General features: G+C 44.8%; 1 protein-coding gene across 9 annotated transcripts in view; it reads left to right on the top strand.

Annotated features, from left to right (window-relative positions):
• The first annotated feature begins 1,799 nt into the window (after nt 1–1,799).
• Nucleotides 1,800–15,896, top strand: part of HP1BP3 (heterochromatin protein 1 binding protein 3) — a 22,572-nt gene continuing 8,475 nt past the window's right edge. For 2 of the 9 annotated variants that reach the window (XM_041124020.1, XM_041124021.1), the window contains exons 1-8: nt 1,860–1,907; nt 3,942–4,062; nt 10,421–10,620; nt 11,054–11,156; nt 12,614–12,764; nt 13,111–13,270; nt 14,283–14,426; nt 14,975–15,055. In XM_041124020.1, the coding sequence (XP_040979954.1) occupies nt 10,525–10,620; nt 11,054–11,156; nt 12,614–12,764; nt 13,111–13,270; nt 14,283–14,426; nt 14,975–15,055 (735 nt within the window). In that variant the 5' untranslated portion in view covers nt 1,860–1,907; nt 3,942–4,062; nt 10,421–10,524. Of the gene's footprint in view, nt 1,908–1,985; nt 2,382–3,941; nt 4,063–10,420; nt 10,621–11,053; nt 11,157–12,613; nt 12,765–13,110; nt 13,271–14,282; nt 14,427–14,974; nt 15,056–15,896 lie in introns of those variants that run through there. The other 7 variants (XM_041124019.1, XR_005932579.1, XM_041124018.1 and 4 more) reach the window with 7 other exon arrangements.

Here is a 15,896-nt window from a genome sequence, read left to right as displayed (position 1 = left end):
GGTGCTGGCGTTTTGCACAAAGGCTTGCAGTGAGCAAGGGGAGGGCAGCTGGGGTGATTTCATCTTTTCCTTCTTAGTGTCTTAAAAGCTGGCAGTAAAGGAGCACATTCCCCCCCCTACCCCCCCCAATCCCTCCCCTCCTGCCAGAGAGGCACCGCAAAGGGGGGAAGGCCAAAGAACACATTTTTCTGCAGCTGCATGGTCGTTGTTTTGCACTCACAAGCAAAACAGGAATGTTTAGCAAAGTAGAGCCATCTGGCTAAGGCGCTTCCAGGCCTGTTCGGCGCAGGAGACAAAGGACTGTATGAAAGCAAAACATCACAGAGATAATCTTGAGTGGAGAAAAAGACACTGAGCAAGGCCACGCCTTGATCACAACAGCTTGGCTTTGGAAGGGGATGTTCTTGGGTGTAGTGCAGTGTTACAGCAGCCACCTAAGGGTGAAAAAAAGTTGGAAAAAGCTTAGACAAGAAACAGTCAAGGCACTATTGCAGAAACAAGACACCTCCACAGTGCTTTGAATGGTGCTCACAGGGGGGCTTCCCATCCACAGGAGGGAAGAAAAGGTACAATGGTGCCCAAATAAATGCGTTGGTGCCCATACAGTCTTCAAATCATAAACACACAGTTGGAGAGAGTTTAGCAGCATATGAGTCAGGATTATGTGCAGAAAACAAAGATGAGAGACTGCTTGGGCAAGAGACTACAGGTGAAAAGTTGTGTGGCAAATTTGGAGACAGCTTGTAGAAAGCATACTTCTGGCAGAAAAGAAAATAAGAATAGGTAGGGAAGGGAATTGAGGACTCAAGTGAAGGGAAAGCAGAGGGATTTGGGGGAAGGAAAAAAACCCCACCCACAGGCCTAGCCAAAAAAATAAAGCAACAGACTTGGAGCAAGAGCATAGAAAGAGATACACAGAAAAAGCCTCTGTTTATTACCTCTCAGTGTACTCTGCACAGACCTGAAATAACCATGATGGTGAAAATACCAGCGTGGGTCACACCTCTGCTCTGCCTTGCAATGATAATCCTCACCTCGGGCAGCTGAGGCGTGGGTAAAGCAGCTGCCTGAAACGGAGCAAACCGAAGGAACACCAGAATAGGGATCATTCCTGCAAGTGAGGACTTGTTAGCGTGCTCTGACAGAAAATTTCCAGCTTGCAGCCATATCTCAGCGATGGAACTAGTGTAATTGAGGCAAGGAGTAAATTACACAGCTAATGAGAGCAGCAGGGGGGTAAAGAATAAGAGGCTGAGTCAAAGCGAAGGCAGGCACCGGAGGAATCGCAAACGGTGGGAGGAGTACGAAGCAAGAAGCCGGAGCAGAGATGCCAGGGCTGCAACGCTCCACAACTGGAACGCACTGTTCTGACAGGGACGAGGAAGCCGCGGTGCCGCCCCTGCCCGGCGGAGTCTGAGGTGAGGGCCGGCGGGCGGCAGCGGCGGCTCTCGCCCCCTCAGCGCCCTCAGGGGGCGGAGGCGGGAAACGCCTCAGCGAGGCCGTGGTGAGCGCGCGCGCGCAGCCCCGCTAACGGCCGCCGAAGACGGCGCACGCGCCCCGCCCCGCCCCGCCGTTGTGTTTGCGGCGCGGGAGGGGCCGGCGGGGCGGGGCGGGACAGGACGGCGCCGCGCATGCGCCCGCTCCTTCCTCCCCCCTCCCCGCGCGACGTGGAGGCGGAGGGGAAAGGGAGGAGGGCCGGCGTTCGAAAAATGCCCGCGGCCTCCTATTGGCCGGCGGCGCCGCCGCGGCCCCCCCCCCCCCCCTCCCGCCGCGCACCGCGGCCACACCCCCCTGCTGTCCCGCCCCCGCCCCTTTGCCCCGGCCCCCCCCTCGCCCCCCCCCCCGCCGGTTCCCCCGCCGCCGCCGCCGCCATTAGAGGGGCCGCTTTGTGTCCGCCGGGCCTGCTGGTGAGTCCCCCCCCGCCCGCTCGCCCCCGGCGCCGCGGCGGGGGTTGACGAGGGGGGGCCGGGCCCGGTAGGCCGTGGGGTGAGGCGCGGGGGCGGCCTGGTGAAGCTGCCGGAGGGGCCCGGGAGCTCCCCTCAGCGCCGCGCCCCCTCCCTGACAGGCCTCGGGGGAGGTGTCTCGTGACGAGTCGCGACACTCAGCGCGGACAGGGGGGGCTGTCGCGGTGGGCAGGGCGGCCTGCTTTCCACCACCAATCCCCCCCCCTTCTCCGGTCATACCCGGGGAGGCCCGCGGTGCGCCGGGCTCGCCCCCGTCCAGGCCCAAGGAGGCGGCCCCGGCCCTCGGGTGTCGCCGGGCCGGGGAGTTGCGGGTGCCGCGGCCGGGCCTTGGCCAGGTGCGGGTCCCCGACCCCTCGTCGTCTCTTGACAAAGGAAGTGCGGGCGTCAAAACCGCTTCTCCCGTCCCGCTGACACCTGGTAAACACCGGCGGGTGTGCCGTGGGTGCCGGGGCGGCGGGGGGAAGGTCAGCGGCGGAAGGGCCTGATAGGGGTGCAACACAATAAAAATTGCTATTTATAAACTTAGGAAGTGTCTTAGCTCCCGCGGTAGGCTTCTCGCGTTTTGGTTGCTTGGTTGTGGGTTGTTTTATTTTTCCCTCCACAAACTCACTTCACCAGAGGCCAGAGAGGTGCCGCCACTCGAGGAAAACCGCTGTCGGAGATTTCAGTGTGGCTCCGCTTCCAAAAAGAAGCTCTTAATCCCTCTCAGTGCTGCTAGAGATGGATACAGGCCCAAGTGCAAGACTACTAGGAGCTTCTGAGTTCTTCCCTGAGACTCTGTGGTGGTCACAGCCTGGTTAAAGAATGTTAGTTATCCTCCTCTCCTTATTGCATGTGCTTCTCCATAGAGAAGGCTGTTAAATTCCAGACTGGAATGGGACTGTTCCAGAGGGGCTTCCATTCTGGGTTCAGAGCAGCAGTTCTGTTCTGGGTTTGTTATCCTTATTGCCACTCTGGACTGTGGTTTTTTGGTTAAAACCTTGCAAAGACTTAAGGACAGAAGGACCAGCATGCCAAAACCTCAGCTGATGTAAACTAGTGTAGCTCTTCCCAGGCCAGAGGGGCTCCACCAGCTTATGGTGTCCCAGGACAGCTCCAGAGCTGTTCTGGGAGGCTGTTCAGAGCAAATCCTTCCCACCTGTGTTCTATTTTCACAGTCAATAGTGTCTGCAAACCACGGGGGGCTGCTCAGCCTGTGCTGCTGGAGAAGAAAAGTTAGATAATGTGGGGTTGTGGGTGTGCTTACTCCTTTTAAAGTGTAGCAGAGACTGACAGTTCGCTTGTATCTGTGGTATTTCACAGGTTACTCTTTTCAGGAGTCTTACTTGGCCATTGGATTATTTGTGGGTTAACAAGCATGTCACTTCTTAGTTCTTATCAGGCCTTTTGAGTAATAGTTGCACTCTGATTTCGAAGCATGTGACTTTTTGTTTGTTTGTTTTTACCATAAATAGTATTTTTAGCATCATCTTCAAGAAACAGTTGGCCAACATTCTTTGGCAAGCAGCTATCTTATTGAGGCGGGAAAGGTTCAGAAGTACTCATGTTTATAAACAACATCACACAGTTAAGCTCCTCCACGAGGACAGTGCGCGTAGGGGGAGTGAGAGGAGAGGAAGGTATCGCTGGTGAGTTTAGTTAAAGACTGGAGATGTTTTGACGGACTGGGCATGAGAGCACTTACTTACTTTCCTCAGGAGGGACTTAAAGAGATTGGTGTATAGAGTGGAAAGTCCTTGGAAAGGAGGAACGCATAGGGGAAAAAAAAAACTCCACATAACTTCTGTTGGGGGAAAGAACTTGGTGTATATGCCTTGAAAACATCTACTGGCTTTTGCAGCTTTTCTCCCCTTTACCTGCCTGTGCCTCCTAATTAATTAGCTCCTCGATGCATTGTGCACTTTCCTCAGGTAGTAGCTGCTTGAATTATTTTTGTTTTCAGAGTATCTTTTTCTTTTGTGTTTTCCCTTTCAACAGAAACTGATGTGTGAATCTCTTGTCAGTGTTTTGTTACAAGTGACCCAGGGTTCTCTGAGGATTTTCGTTTCCATGAGGGGGAATAAAAGAAGTTTTACATTGATGGAGTCTAATGTGAGGTGTGAGTAGATTTTGTATAGACTGCAAGGAAATCATAATTTTTATCATGTATAGTTTTGTACTGTAGAAGAATAAGTGATGGCTGAATAAGTAATAGTTTGGGAGGAGGGTTTATATAGTGGTTTTAAATTTAATCCAAGCAAGGAGGATATGGCCTATAAAAGGTTCGTACCCTGGTATGTAATGTTAGCACCCTGAATTTTCATTCAAGTGTCAGTGGTTTGTCAAAATTCATCATGTTGGATCCTGGAATTAAGGTATTTCATCCAAGGCTATGAAACTTTCAGCAGTGGATTTTCATGTTGGAGTAGTTGTAAGTTTGTGACCTAAACCTGTTCTAAACTTAAAGCTGAACCCTGTGCACTCTAATACGGGCTGTTTCATTCCTTAGCTGCTTGTGTCAGTGGCAGCTCATGGAGAATCTGGATCAAGGACCATAATAGCCAAAAATTGTTCAAAAAACTGTTGTCCCACAGAGGTTGTCACTGTCACAATCCTGAGCATCAGTGTGGAGAGGGATTATTTTTAGACAGCTATGCAAGCAGAAATTCTGATTCGTATTAATCCCTTAGCTGAAGTTTTTGTGAGTTTCTAGGTATGATGGTGGCATAATTTAGGTTGCACACTACCTGGCTTTGGCTGTGTGTTTGGGGATGTGAAGAAAAACTCCTGGGTATAGGAAAAGAAGATAATCCAGGCCACAGAAATGGTCTGCTGTTACTGTCTTCTGTATAGGTCAGAGATTGCTCGAGAAAGAATCTGAAAACTGTAGTGTTTTTTATAGTGACCTGACATTCTTGGTGGTGAAGAATAGTGGAGGTGAGGTATGGGTTGTTACTTGTATTTTAATAAACATCTGTTGAGATTGAGCTGACTTTGAGTTCCAGTATTATACTGTAGCAGAGACAAGGCGCTGAGCTCAGTCCCAAGTGGGGAGGCAGAGCATCAATCTCACTGTAGTAATGTGCCCTTTTGGTTTTTTGCAGTGAAAGCAGCATCTGTGTGTGCAGAAGGGCAGTATTTAATCTTTGCTTTGCTCTGTAAAAGTCAGCAGGATAGGCAAGGTGTAAGTCAGCTTGCATTTGCAGCGTTTGGAGTCAGAGGTCCAAATTCAGTGCTACCCTGAAATGAAAATGTATCTTTAGACTTAGAAAAAACTCGCCTTTGGGGCTCCGTGTGTAGGAATGCATGTGTTTGGAAACTAGAAGCGTGAAAGATTTTTTCTGTGTTCCCCTGAACCCTAACGTACTTGGGATTTGTTGTTCCCTCCTTAATGCTGTATAGGGAAGGAGTGGATGGAAATAGAAACTGTAACACTAGTCAAGCCAAAGAATTTCTTGCCTGGCAAGTGGTGAGCTATTGGATCTTTGTATTGGACTACTATTCTTCTTTAATTGAAACAAGATGGCTTATAATGCTTGTAGCAGCATGGGGCTCAGATAGCCTGTAACAGATCTCTGGGAGACTCAACCGCAAGAGAGTTGCAAATACAGCCCTTGTAGCTTAATCAGGAGGCACACGATTGAAAAGTCCACTTAACTAGGACACCTCCCAGGAAATCAATGCGGCGTGGTGGCTGTAAGGATCGGGACAAAGTTAGCACAAAGTTTGTTGAGTGGCAGTAAAAGTGATGGGAATGGCAGTTGGGAAGTAATGCTCAGCCAGATGTGAAACGGGAGTGAGTTTCCGAGCAGGTTGCCAAATAAGGATTAGAAGTGGGGACTAACTTGTATTCAGTAAGATATTTTATTCCTCTGCACGTTTTTAGGCTGTTTGAAATTACTTACTACTACTGGTCTGATTTAATCAAGACAACAGGCAGCTTGGTGAACTGCAAAAACAAAAGGGAGATTGGTAAACTCTAGAACACCTTTGTGAAGCAGGCTGTGCCAGGCGACCGGCTGAGAACTTTTAATGGATACATTTTGTAAAACACAAATTTGTATCAAAGGTGTTGCAGGATGATATATTCTGTGACAATGTAGATATTGAGAGGTTTGGTAAAGTATCTTCTACCTGAGCTGGATTTTTAGGGAAGAGCTTTGAGGGTTTCAGGGGGCCAGAAGTCTTGAAAAAGTTGGCCAACTTGCAATTTAGAAGGTAATATTTTGGCATGTTTGGTTTGGATTTCCATTTTTGCTTTGCGAAAATATTAACGTTTCCTGTGCTTTTTTCTGCAGCTTCTGAGACATTTAAATGCTCTTCTGCTCAATTCAGCTTTAGAAAGTAGTAGATTATTGTACGATAATCAATAGCCTGTTCTTGAAATCCAGTTACTTTGCTTTTTAAGCCTTTCTGATAATAAAACAGTCATTCTTGCTTGTGTTGCTTGTAAGGTTGGCAGTTTTGTATCCCTTGACACCCTGACTTCAAATCTGCAAGAACATAAAACTTTTCTCTAGCCCTTTTGACCTGATTTCTAGACCCGCACCATGTACCGTGTACCAAGTCATGCCTAAGAACACATCAATCACCAGTGTACGTGTCATGTAACAGTAAGTGGACACCCTTAACGGCACAGGATTGGATATGCTTTCTCATTTTTCCATTGCATATTTGTTTTCAGTCAGCTCGGCCTGTGCACCCTACCCCAAGTCCTTGTGACTTGGTATTTCTGCCAGCCTGACAGTTGGCTTGCCATGTTTGAGACCTGGTTTTATCCTGAAATATTTTCCCTTGAATGAGATTGAAGTCTGAGATAAGCTGGAAAATCTTATGGCCAGCAGAAATTCAAGGAGTCAGTCGAACTATGCCTCAAATTACCCTTTTTTTTTTTTTTTTTAACATGTTCTTGTTTCTGTTACATTGGTGGGGGGACTCCACTCTTCTGAAATATCCAAAATGTGTGTGTCTCACCTGAAGCCTCCCTTTATTTCTTTTTTTTCCCCCTAACGATATGCTGATAGCTCAGGAGGAAATTGGTATATTTTTTCATAATATTTCATGTAAAGCTACCTGTACCCTTGACTGGATCTTCCATCGGCTGCCACTCCCTGCGCTGGGAGACTAGACACTATCAACGATTCCTGCTCATCTAGAAATCCAGAAAGTTGGGGCGTTTTGTTGCTGATCAGCTCCTTGCTGGATTACCAGCTTTGAAATGACTAGTTCATGATAATTGAGGAGCCTGCAGTTCAAATGACCCATAGGAAAATGACTGTGAGTAGCTATGTGAGGAGTTACTATCTGTACTTTCAAGCAATTTTTTGAAAAGGTTGGTATCCTGATGTTTCTTTTGTGGCTGTTGGGATTATTTTTTCTGCCAGTTGATCAGGTTTAAGTGTACGTGACAGTTACCCAACAACCACCTTGAAAACCTGCATCCTCAGATGATGGCCTCTTCCCACTTTCTAAGCACAATATTTGTTTGTTTGACATTTGTGTAAACGCAAAATACAGTCATTACTTTCCAGTTGTTTGATATTAAGAGTGATGCTTGCAATCATAGCTGTGGTACTCATTTAAAGATGTCTTAGTAGCTCATCCATGAAATAGGGTGTCCAGGTAACAGTTGTTCTGTGTGACTTGATTTTTCCATTAAATAAATCTACCATTTTCTATGGAGGGGGGAATGAGAGTTTTTCTGCACTGCTGCTGCAAAACCTTCTAGTCTTTTGGTTTATCTTTTGAGAAACAAAATTCAGCCCTGTTTGTAGTTGATGTTTCACACCCAGTCCAGAAAACTACTTTTGATCCCTCTGTGGGAAGAAATAGGCTAAGTAAGAGCAGTGCTTGGGCTGTGATGCTTTCACAAGGTGGTGACTTTGCCCCTTGCGAATATCAAATATTGGTGCTTTGAAGTCAATAGGAGATTATCCTCCTGCCCCTTTGATTCCCATGGCCTTTTGAGCAGGAGATGATCTATGCATGGGAATACGGAGGGAATCAACAAGCTCCTGCTTGGGTCACTCTGAATTTCCACTGGATGATGGCTTATTTGCGTGTGTTGTAGGCACTGAAGTTATGAATTGTGCTGTGTTAAGGTTCACACTTGAGAGCAAGAAGACTTGAGTAGTTTATACTGTGACCTAAACAAAGGGGTTTTTTAGAACTTGGGGAATTTTAAGTCCAAGTTGGGAGTACTGTGTTTTCATGCATGTGACATGCAGGTCACATAGTTTAAAAATAAATAAAAACCAGCACCAGGTCAGCCACAGTGCGTGCTTCGATGTGTGTGTTAGTAATCCCAGGGAAAGGATTTTTTGTAGCCCCCAGCCAATTTCCCTGAGGATGGATCTGTAATTGGTTATTTTAGGACTCACTTCAAAATGCTGGCATTTTTTTTAGAGGGCTTCAGGCTATGCTTGCTAGAAAAAACATTTGATACTGAGCTGAAGCCTGGTGGAATTTTTAATTTTTCCTCTTACTTTCCACACTTCGGGGAGGAAGGTCCCATAAAATAGGGAGGGGGGGTGGAAAGTGCTGGGCTGCAGTTCTTACATTCTAATTGGCTATTAGTATTTTTTGCCCATCCTGAAATTTCATAAGAAAGCTTCATTCATCTCATTTATTTTGGTTTTGGCATGTAGTGTGATTTGATTTTTTTTCTGTTTTGTCTCAGAAGAAAACATCTGGCACTGTTACACTTGTTTGCTTTCACTGGTGCTGAGACAGGACTAGTTCACTGTCATTTTTCAGAATGATTGTTCAGTGTCATCAAAGGAGAAATCATAGACGTTGCAGAAGCAGATTGACTGCCTTTAGCTGTCAGAAGCACTGTGTTTTGAAGACGGCTGGCTAGATGAATGTCTTTTAGAGCATCTCCCATGGAAATGCTGCCTAGTGATGTGTCTAGTTCTCCTGAAATGAAAGTCTCTTGATTGGTTGTGCCATAGGTGTGTGCAGCTGACGTGACACTGCACCCACCTGCAGCAGCAGTCGAATTAGTTTATTAATTTACCAGTTTGTTATTTGGGGAGGAGATCTTGTAGGTACAATGATGTAGCCTCTTGCATCACCAGTCCTTGTGAACCATTGTATCTTAACGCACATTCCCCTCAGCTGTTCTTTCACTGCCGCTGGTTTCTGAATGGAAACTACTTACACAGCTTGGAGGTTTAACAAAAGTGCTCCGTGCAGATGAGCTGGGTTTTGGTTTGCCTGGGAAAATAACCGAGGTAGAGAGAATCCCTCTGATCAGCTAGGAGTCCCCGCTGCTAAGTAATGAGAGAACTGTATTCTTGGGCAAGAATACGGAGTAATTGAGATGGTATTGATGTAGTACGGAGCGTCCACCCCTGCAATGGAGAATGCAGTGCAAAGTGCTGAAACTGTGGTGAAAGTCATCTTGAAAACAGTGCCAGGAATGATGTTAGGTCTCTGGTCAAGAGGAAGACACTGAGACTGGGGAAATACCTATTAAAAGTGAAAATTTATGGTAAGTGCCTGCCTTCTTATCTGAGCAAAAGAAAACATCCAGAATAGATAGAAATCGGGAGCATTTGGCTATTTCTCTGTAAGGAAGGGAAGAGGGCAGTCTGGAGCTTGATCTTTGGATGGAATGGAGGAGAACGGGTCCAGCCGTGGTTTGCTAGAGGCGAGGCTTTGCTTCTGAGGTTTTTAAAGGGGGTGCTGAGAAAAGGAAGTGAATGAGCAAGTAAGCCCTCTGTTTTGCAACGGAAATAGTGGAGCACCTCTCCTTAGGAGAGCCTGATGCAGGCAGATGGGCAACAAGTAAGAAAGGCTATAGAAGTGTAATGGTAGTCAGGGGTGAGACTTGATGAGGGTTAAACTAAGCTTAACCCATTCGGTACCCATGATGGTGCATGTGTTTGGAGGAGAGTTTTGTAAATCTTCAATTTTTTTGTAGATGGTATGGAGATTGCTGTTTCGACGGTTATTTTCTTCTTCAAGGAGTCCTTCAGTTCTATAAATTGCATGGGATTTAGTTGGGGGGGGGGGGCATGGTTTGGGTCCCCAGCATATGTATTTTCTGCCTAACGGATTTAATGGTTTAATTCCTTAGGCTGATAGAAGGTGGATCAATGTGTCAGCTCCTGCTTTTACCCAAAGTCAATGGCTGACTGCTTACCTCAATGTAACAGGCACAGTGCAATGTCTGCTTTTCGTTAATGCCTTCTGTTAATTTAAAGAGCCTTTTTATTCTTTCAGATATGTTTTAATGGAGCAGGCTGCAGGTCTGGCTTACACCTTTACCATTTCTGCTACTTCCATAGCACTCAAGTTTGCTTACATGTTTTAGCATCTTTGTTGAATGCAAGTGTTGACTGTCAGTTGTGTTAGTCATAAGCTGTAAGTCATTTATCCTTCTTTTCTTTTTAATCTTTAGTTTGTTAGATACATGGACATAGATGTTTTTGTTTTGTTAATTTTCACACCACATCTTTTCTGTACTTCAGGTTGACTCCTCACTGCACTGTGAAAACCATTAGGAAAAAGTCCTTGGGGTTAAAACCTGGGGCTCCACAGTGTTACCTGCACTTGGGGCTAGAAATTAATTTAAATGGCGACTGATCTGTCTGAAGCTGAACCCGTGCATCATAAGGCGCTTCCACTCTTAACGGGAGCTCAGCTGATCCACACGGACAAGTTAAGTGAGGTAGGGGCTGGCCCATTCTCCAAGCTTGCCCTTGGATCAGTCCTTGACTTCCAGTCCTGCTGAAGGTTACTTGGTACTCTTTCTCCCCTGCTTGTAGGAAACTCGATTGGGAGACTATTAAACCCTGTAGGCACTCTCCTTCCCCTTCCCTGCTTCCCTTAGGTGTTGTATTTGTCAAAATCCTCAAATGCTCATCTCATTTAATTTGGAATTGAAAATAAATTATTTCTTTTATAAGTGTAAAATGTGAAACTATCCTCTCCTAGTATGCTTCAAAGAAGCTGGTTTGAGGGTTACTGTCTTTTAAAATTCTGAAAAATCCAAATGTAACCAGAATATTTCTACATATGCTGCTTTGATTTACTTTAATCCCATTTTAAAAACTTTCTGGTTCTTTCCAGTATCTGTACTGATTTTTGTATACTTTTTATAGAAAGTTGAAGACGACACAATGCCGATCCGTCGCTCGGTGAATTCTTCTTCCCGGGAAACTCCTCCCAAAAGCAAACCTGCTGAAGGTGAAGAGGTCAAAGCGGGTACGGTAATAGTTCTGTAGTGGATTGTTAATGTATACCCAAACATAGGCTTGTGTTCTGAAACTCCTGAAAAAAACTTTCTGCCATGATTAAAATATTACTAATGCTTAGCTTCTTTTCACAGGCTTTTCCTGGATTATCGGGAAGCTGTCTTTTGCGGCCACTCTTTTCACTCTGAACCCATTTGTTTTGTCCTTCATACCCTGTGGCAAAGCCCTGACACTCCAGACAGGAAAATATAACTAAATATAGACCCTTTTAAGCTTGCTATTCTTTGGAATAAAGGTAGAAATTGTGAAGTTTTAGTAGTGTCAGGAAGATGGCTTGAGATTGAAAGGTGGAGTTAATGAGTGGAAAAATAAAGTATTTAATTTTTTTTCTTTCTTTTCCTGAACAAAAGGGGTTTACCACAATGTGTCATAAAATCTAGTCCAATATTAATGTGTCTGGTTTTAGCAGCTTCACCTCAGTTTCTCAGAATGTGTCATTTCAGTATTACGTTCGGTTAGTTTCACTGACTTGTCCTCTTTGGTGTCACAAATAAATAAATTACATATGAAACTAACTATTAATACACTGCATATTTTAAATGCATGATGCCTCCATGGGAAAACTATGCACAGGAATGTAGCAGGAGTGCTTAATTAAGCTCCTCTTCAGAGATGGAGAACATGTCTACTGCATGGAGCAGTCATGGTAGACAGTTCTTTACCCAAAAAGTGGGTAATGGCAGTTTATATGCATTTTATCTAGCAGACAGCCCAGTCTCTAAGCTGTTCTCAGCTAAATATACTGGAGTTAATTTGCTTGGTAAGTTGATTTCTGACTGGATTTGATCCTGCTGATAGTCAAGTGCTTCTGCCAATGCATGTGCAGTCTAAAGCTTTGCGAAGTCTGGAAAAATGTGATTGAATGGTTAAAATCCTTCAGGTGCTGCAGCGTGTGGCGCAGAAACAGCAGTGTTTGAAAACAAGCTGGTCATAAACAAACTTATTTGTATGTACCTATCTAAATATCTTGTAGAGATGTATGCTTTTGCACCTCTCTGAGTTAAAAACACATTAACCTCAACCTTGCGGAAAATCTTAGTGTTTCATGGTACTGATTTCCTGCTCCCTTCCCCACCCAGGCCACTCTGAGGGATGATTGCAACAGTAACTTCTGGAATTAAGAGAAGACTGGGGGAATTAGTTCATTGTGAAAATGCTACATGATGTTATTTGAAGATATTCTGGCATTTGATGGCTGATTGCACCTTACTGAAACTCTTTTCAGAAGTTTTGTTCTCTTCTTAAGTTACATTGAAATCGCCTCTTTAAATTAGAGAAAAGCTATTGCCTGGTGGGAAATAATTTTGGGGGTGTGTTCTTCAACTCCCCCCCCCCCCCCCCCCCCGCCTTCCTGAAGAATAGAGGCTAGTTTTAGGCAGTAACTTCATGCGTTTTCCCATCTTTTAGATGCAGAAGTCACCTCTGAGGAATCTGCCTCTGTTGGAGAAGAACAAGAGAATGAAACCCTGCCTGCTGCATCTGGTGAAGCAGAACAGCCAAAGGAACCTGAGAATGAAGGGAAGGGGGAAACAAAGTCCTCAGAAGAAACCAAAAAGGAGTAAGGCTTGCTTAGTGCTGAATTTGGGGATTTGGGTAGGATTCTGAAGAAAGTCAGGTTCTAGAGATAGAAAAGGTGGTGGGAGAGATGGGGAAAATAGGATGGGTCCCTTAAAAAGGTGCTCATATTTCTCAGGAAGAAGCTACCAATCAAGTGTAGCTGCTGTTCTAGAACATGTGTGAGACTGAATATCAAGATAGGGTCTCTTTTTTCTAATAGAAACATCAAAATGTTCTTTAAATTATTTTCAGTGCCAGATGTTCTGGGCTTTTTTTTGTTGTTGCTCTGCTTGTTGGCTTGTTTCACAGTGTCTCTTGTCTTACTATCGCTTTGTATTTTTCCTAAGCGAGAAGGATCAGTCTAAGGAAAAGGAGAAGAAGGTGAAAAAGACCATTCCTGCATGGGCTACTCTTTCTGCTAGCCAGCTAGCTAGAGCACAGAAGCAGACTCAGATGGCTGCCACCTCACGTCCCAAAATGGATGCTATTTTAACTGAGGCCATCAGGGTAAGCAGGAGACAAATGTCTCTTTTGTTCATGTCGCAAAGCAGAATAACTTGTGCGCCTAAAATCCACAATTTCAGCTTGCTGATGGTACAGATGATAGTGCTGTCTGCTAGCAGGAAACTTACTGTGTGAGTCCATGATGATGATGAAGCCCCCTGTAGCTTATTTCTTTGTTTAGAATTTGTTTCCCTCCCTAGTTACATTATTAGAAACAGCTAGTATGACGTAACCTCGTTGATTGCTGTCATCATTTAATTTGGTGTGCCTTCTAGCCATATTTAACTTGATTTACCTTGATTAATCCATCTCTTTGATGCGTGCTTTTTTCAGCATTAACTTATTCTAATCCAGGACAGATGGAGATACTGTAAACTAGTGTTCCAAAGTGGTGTTGGTCTTGGTTTACTCTATCCCTCCTGGTTGTAAGAAGATACCTGTGCTGCTCAACCCTCGAGGCTTGGTTCATGCATGTTGCCTTCACAGGAGGCCCGAACTCCACCAGCCTTAATTGCAAGATGGCCTTTCCAGCTGCTATGTCTTCAAAATATGAACTTCAGCTTAGGTTTTTTACTGGTTTACTAATGCCAATCCTACAACTACTTAAAAAAAAAAAAAAATTGGCAACTTGTTCTGACTTAATGATTACTCTATCTGACATTAGTAATATGACTTACCAGTTGTGCAGCATTGGTTTGCCAAAAAGTGACTGTATTTTGTAGTAGCATGTAGTGTTTATGCCATTACTTGTAAGTGCTTCAGAATACGGGAGTGGTTGATATGCGCTTGCTGTACTGCTTTGTGTTGTCTGCCCTTCAGCCACTCTGAAGGGGAAAGTTAAGTATTTTGTTAATCATATTTTATACTCTTGAGTCACTGTGGGGAAAAAGCCAGCCCTGGCATCCCGCGCTGATGTGCTGGCTTATATGCAGCAGTTCAATCTCTGTTCTTCCAGACCCACAGCAAGATAATTGCAGTGCAGGTGGTTTCTACTAACTTTTTGCTTCTGTTTCAGGCATGCTTTCAGAAGAGTGGTGCATCGGTCGTTGCAATACGTAAATACATTATCCACAAATACCCTTCCCTGGAGCTTGAGAGGAGAGGCTATCTTCTAAAGCAAGCATTGAAAAGGGAGCTGGAGAGAGGAATCATTAGACAGGTAAGAGTTGCTTTGTGGAGCAGCACTGGAGGTGGTATTACTCAATTACATAGGACTTTCTTAAACTCTGTTAGCAGGTCTCTGGGGTGGTCGTGTTCTCCCTCGTGGATGTTAATCAACCTCTGTCTCCACTTTGTTAGGTGCTGGCAGAATTTTTTAATTTAGCAGCCTGTCAATCAGATACTTTGCACGGTTGTCTTTTGTGCAATTTATGACCGTTTCTTGGTGTTGTGTCATATAGCGTTGCAGCAGCATGTGTTTTCAAACTGAGTCCAACAACATCACTTCTGCAGCAGCACGGGGTTTTTTCACCACTGTAATTTATGCCTGTGATATCTGTTAGGGTCTCCTGGTCAGGACAGCAGAGTATGTTATTAATGTCTGGCTGTGGTTTCTGATCCATGTCAGTGGGTTCAAATCAGACCTCTGCCATAACAGCCCATCGCCAGGGTGACAGTGCATTCAGAATCTGCATAATGATGTCTTTCAGGTTGTTATTTTTCTGAGTTACTTTGTTAAAGACTGAAATGGACTTTCTTTCGAACTAGGTGAAAGGAAAGGGAGCTTCTGGGAGCTTTGTAGTGGTGTCTAATGCAGGAAAAACTGTTCCAAAAGCCAGAGACAGAAAGGTAAGATGGATCATTTTAAACAATACTTTAAAAAATCTTGCCCTGAAACACATGTATATGATGAAATGCAGCCTAACCCCAACCCAAACAGTATTCTTCTCCTTGCTGTACTTTTCCTCCCCAACTACAATAATTAAAACACCCATTCCACTAAAATCAGAATCAGAAAGTTAGTATGCAAAATTAAAACCAAGTAGAATAATAAAAATCTTAGTTTTAAAATGTTTACATTAAACCCCTAGGCTTTGGTTCAGAGGCAGAAAGCTGAATAACCATGAAGCTCCTCTTCTGTCTTTACCTGGTAGAGAGAGATGCCTCTCAGGTATTGTAAGAGAGCTTTATGCTACTGCTGTTTCTATCTGTTGCATGGATAAATGGAAGACTTCAGTCTTCAGGACTGTCAGATGAACATTTTTCCATCAGCTGTGAGGGCAGAGGGAGGAAGACGAAAATGTTCTAAGGCTTCTGGAAGAAAGCTGCTAATGTTGGGTGTATATTGTTCTGAGGTAGTAAAATGTGATGTGGGTTTTTTTGAGCCTAGTTCTCACAATTAGTCATGGTTCCAGCACCGCTGTTCTCCACTCCCTGCTGTGCTGGATGTATGAAACACATTTCTAACACTGCAGTTACGAAAGGCTTAGCTGGAATTGCCAATGCCCTTGCAGCTTAGACGGGTGAACCTAGAGAGTATTTTTTTGTAACGTCTTGGTGCTTATCTCTTGGCTACTGGGGAGACCAAAAGCCCTAAAACTGAGGGAACCAGTGACACACTTGGTCCTAGGGCACTGAAGGAAACTAACTGCAGTGTAACTTCTTTTTAAATAGAGTTCACTGGCTCCAC

This window comes from Aquila chrysaetos, chromosome 6 (assembly GCF_900496995.4).
Source record: "Aquila chrysaetos chrysaetos chromosome 6, bAquChr1.4, whole genome shotgun sequence".
NCBI classification, from domain to species: Eukaryota; Metazoa; Chordata; class Aves; order Accipitriformes; family Accipitridae; genus Aquila; species Aquila chrysaetos.
The sequence above is the reverse complement of the archived record's forward strand: the minus strand, read 5'-3'. Positions and strand labels throughout refer to the sequence as shown.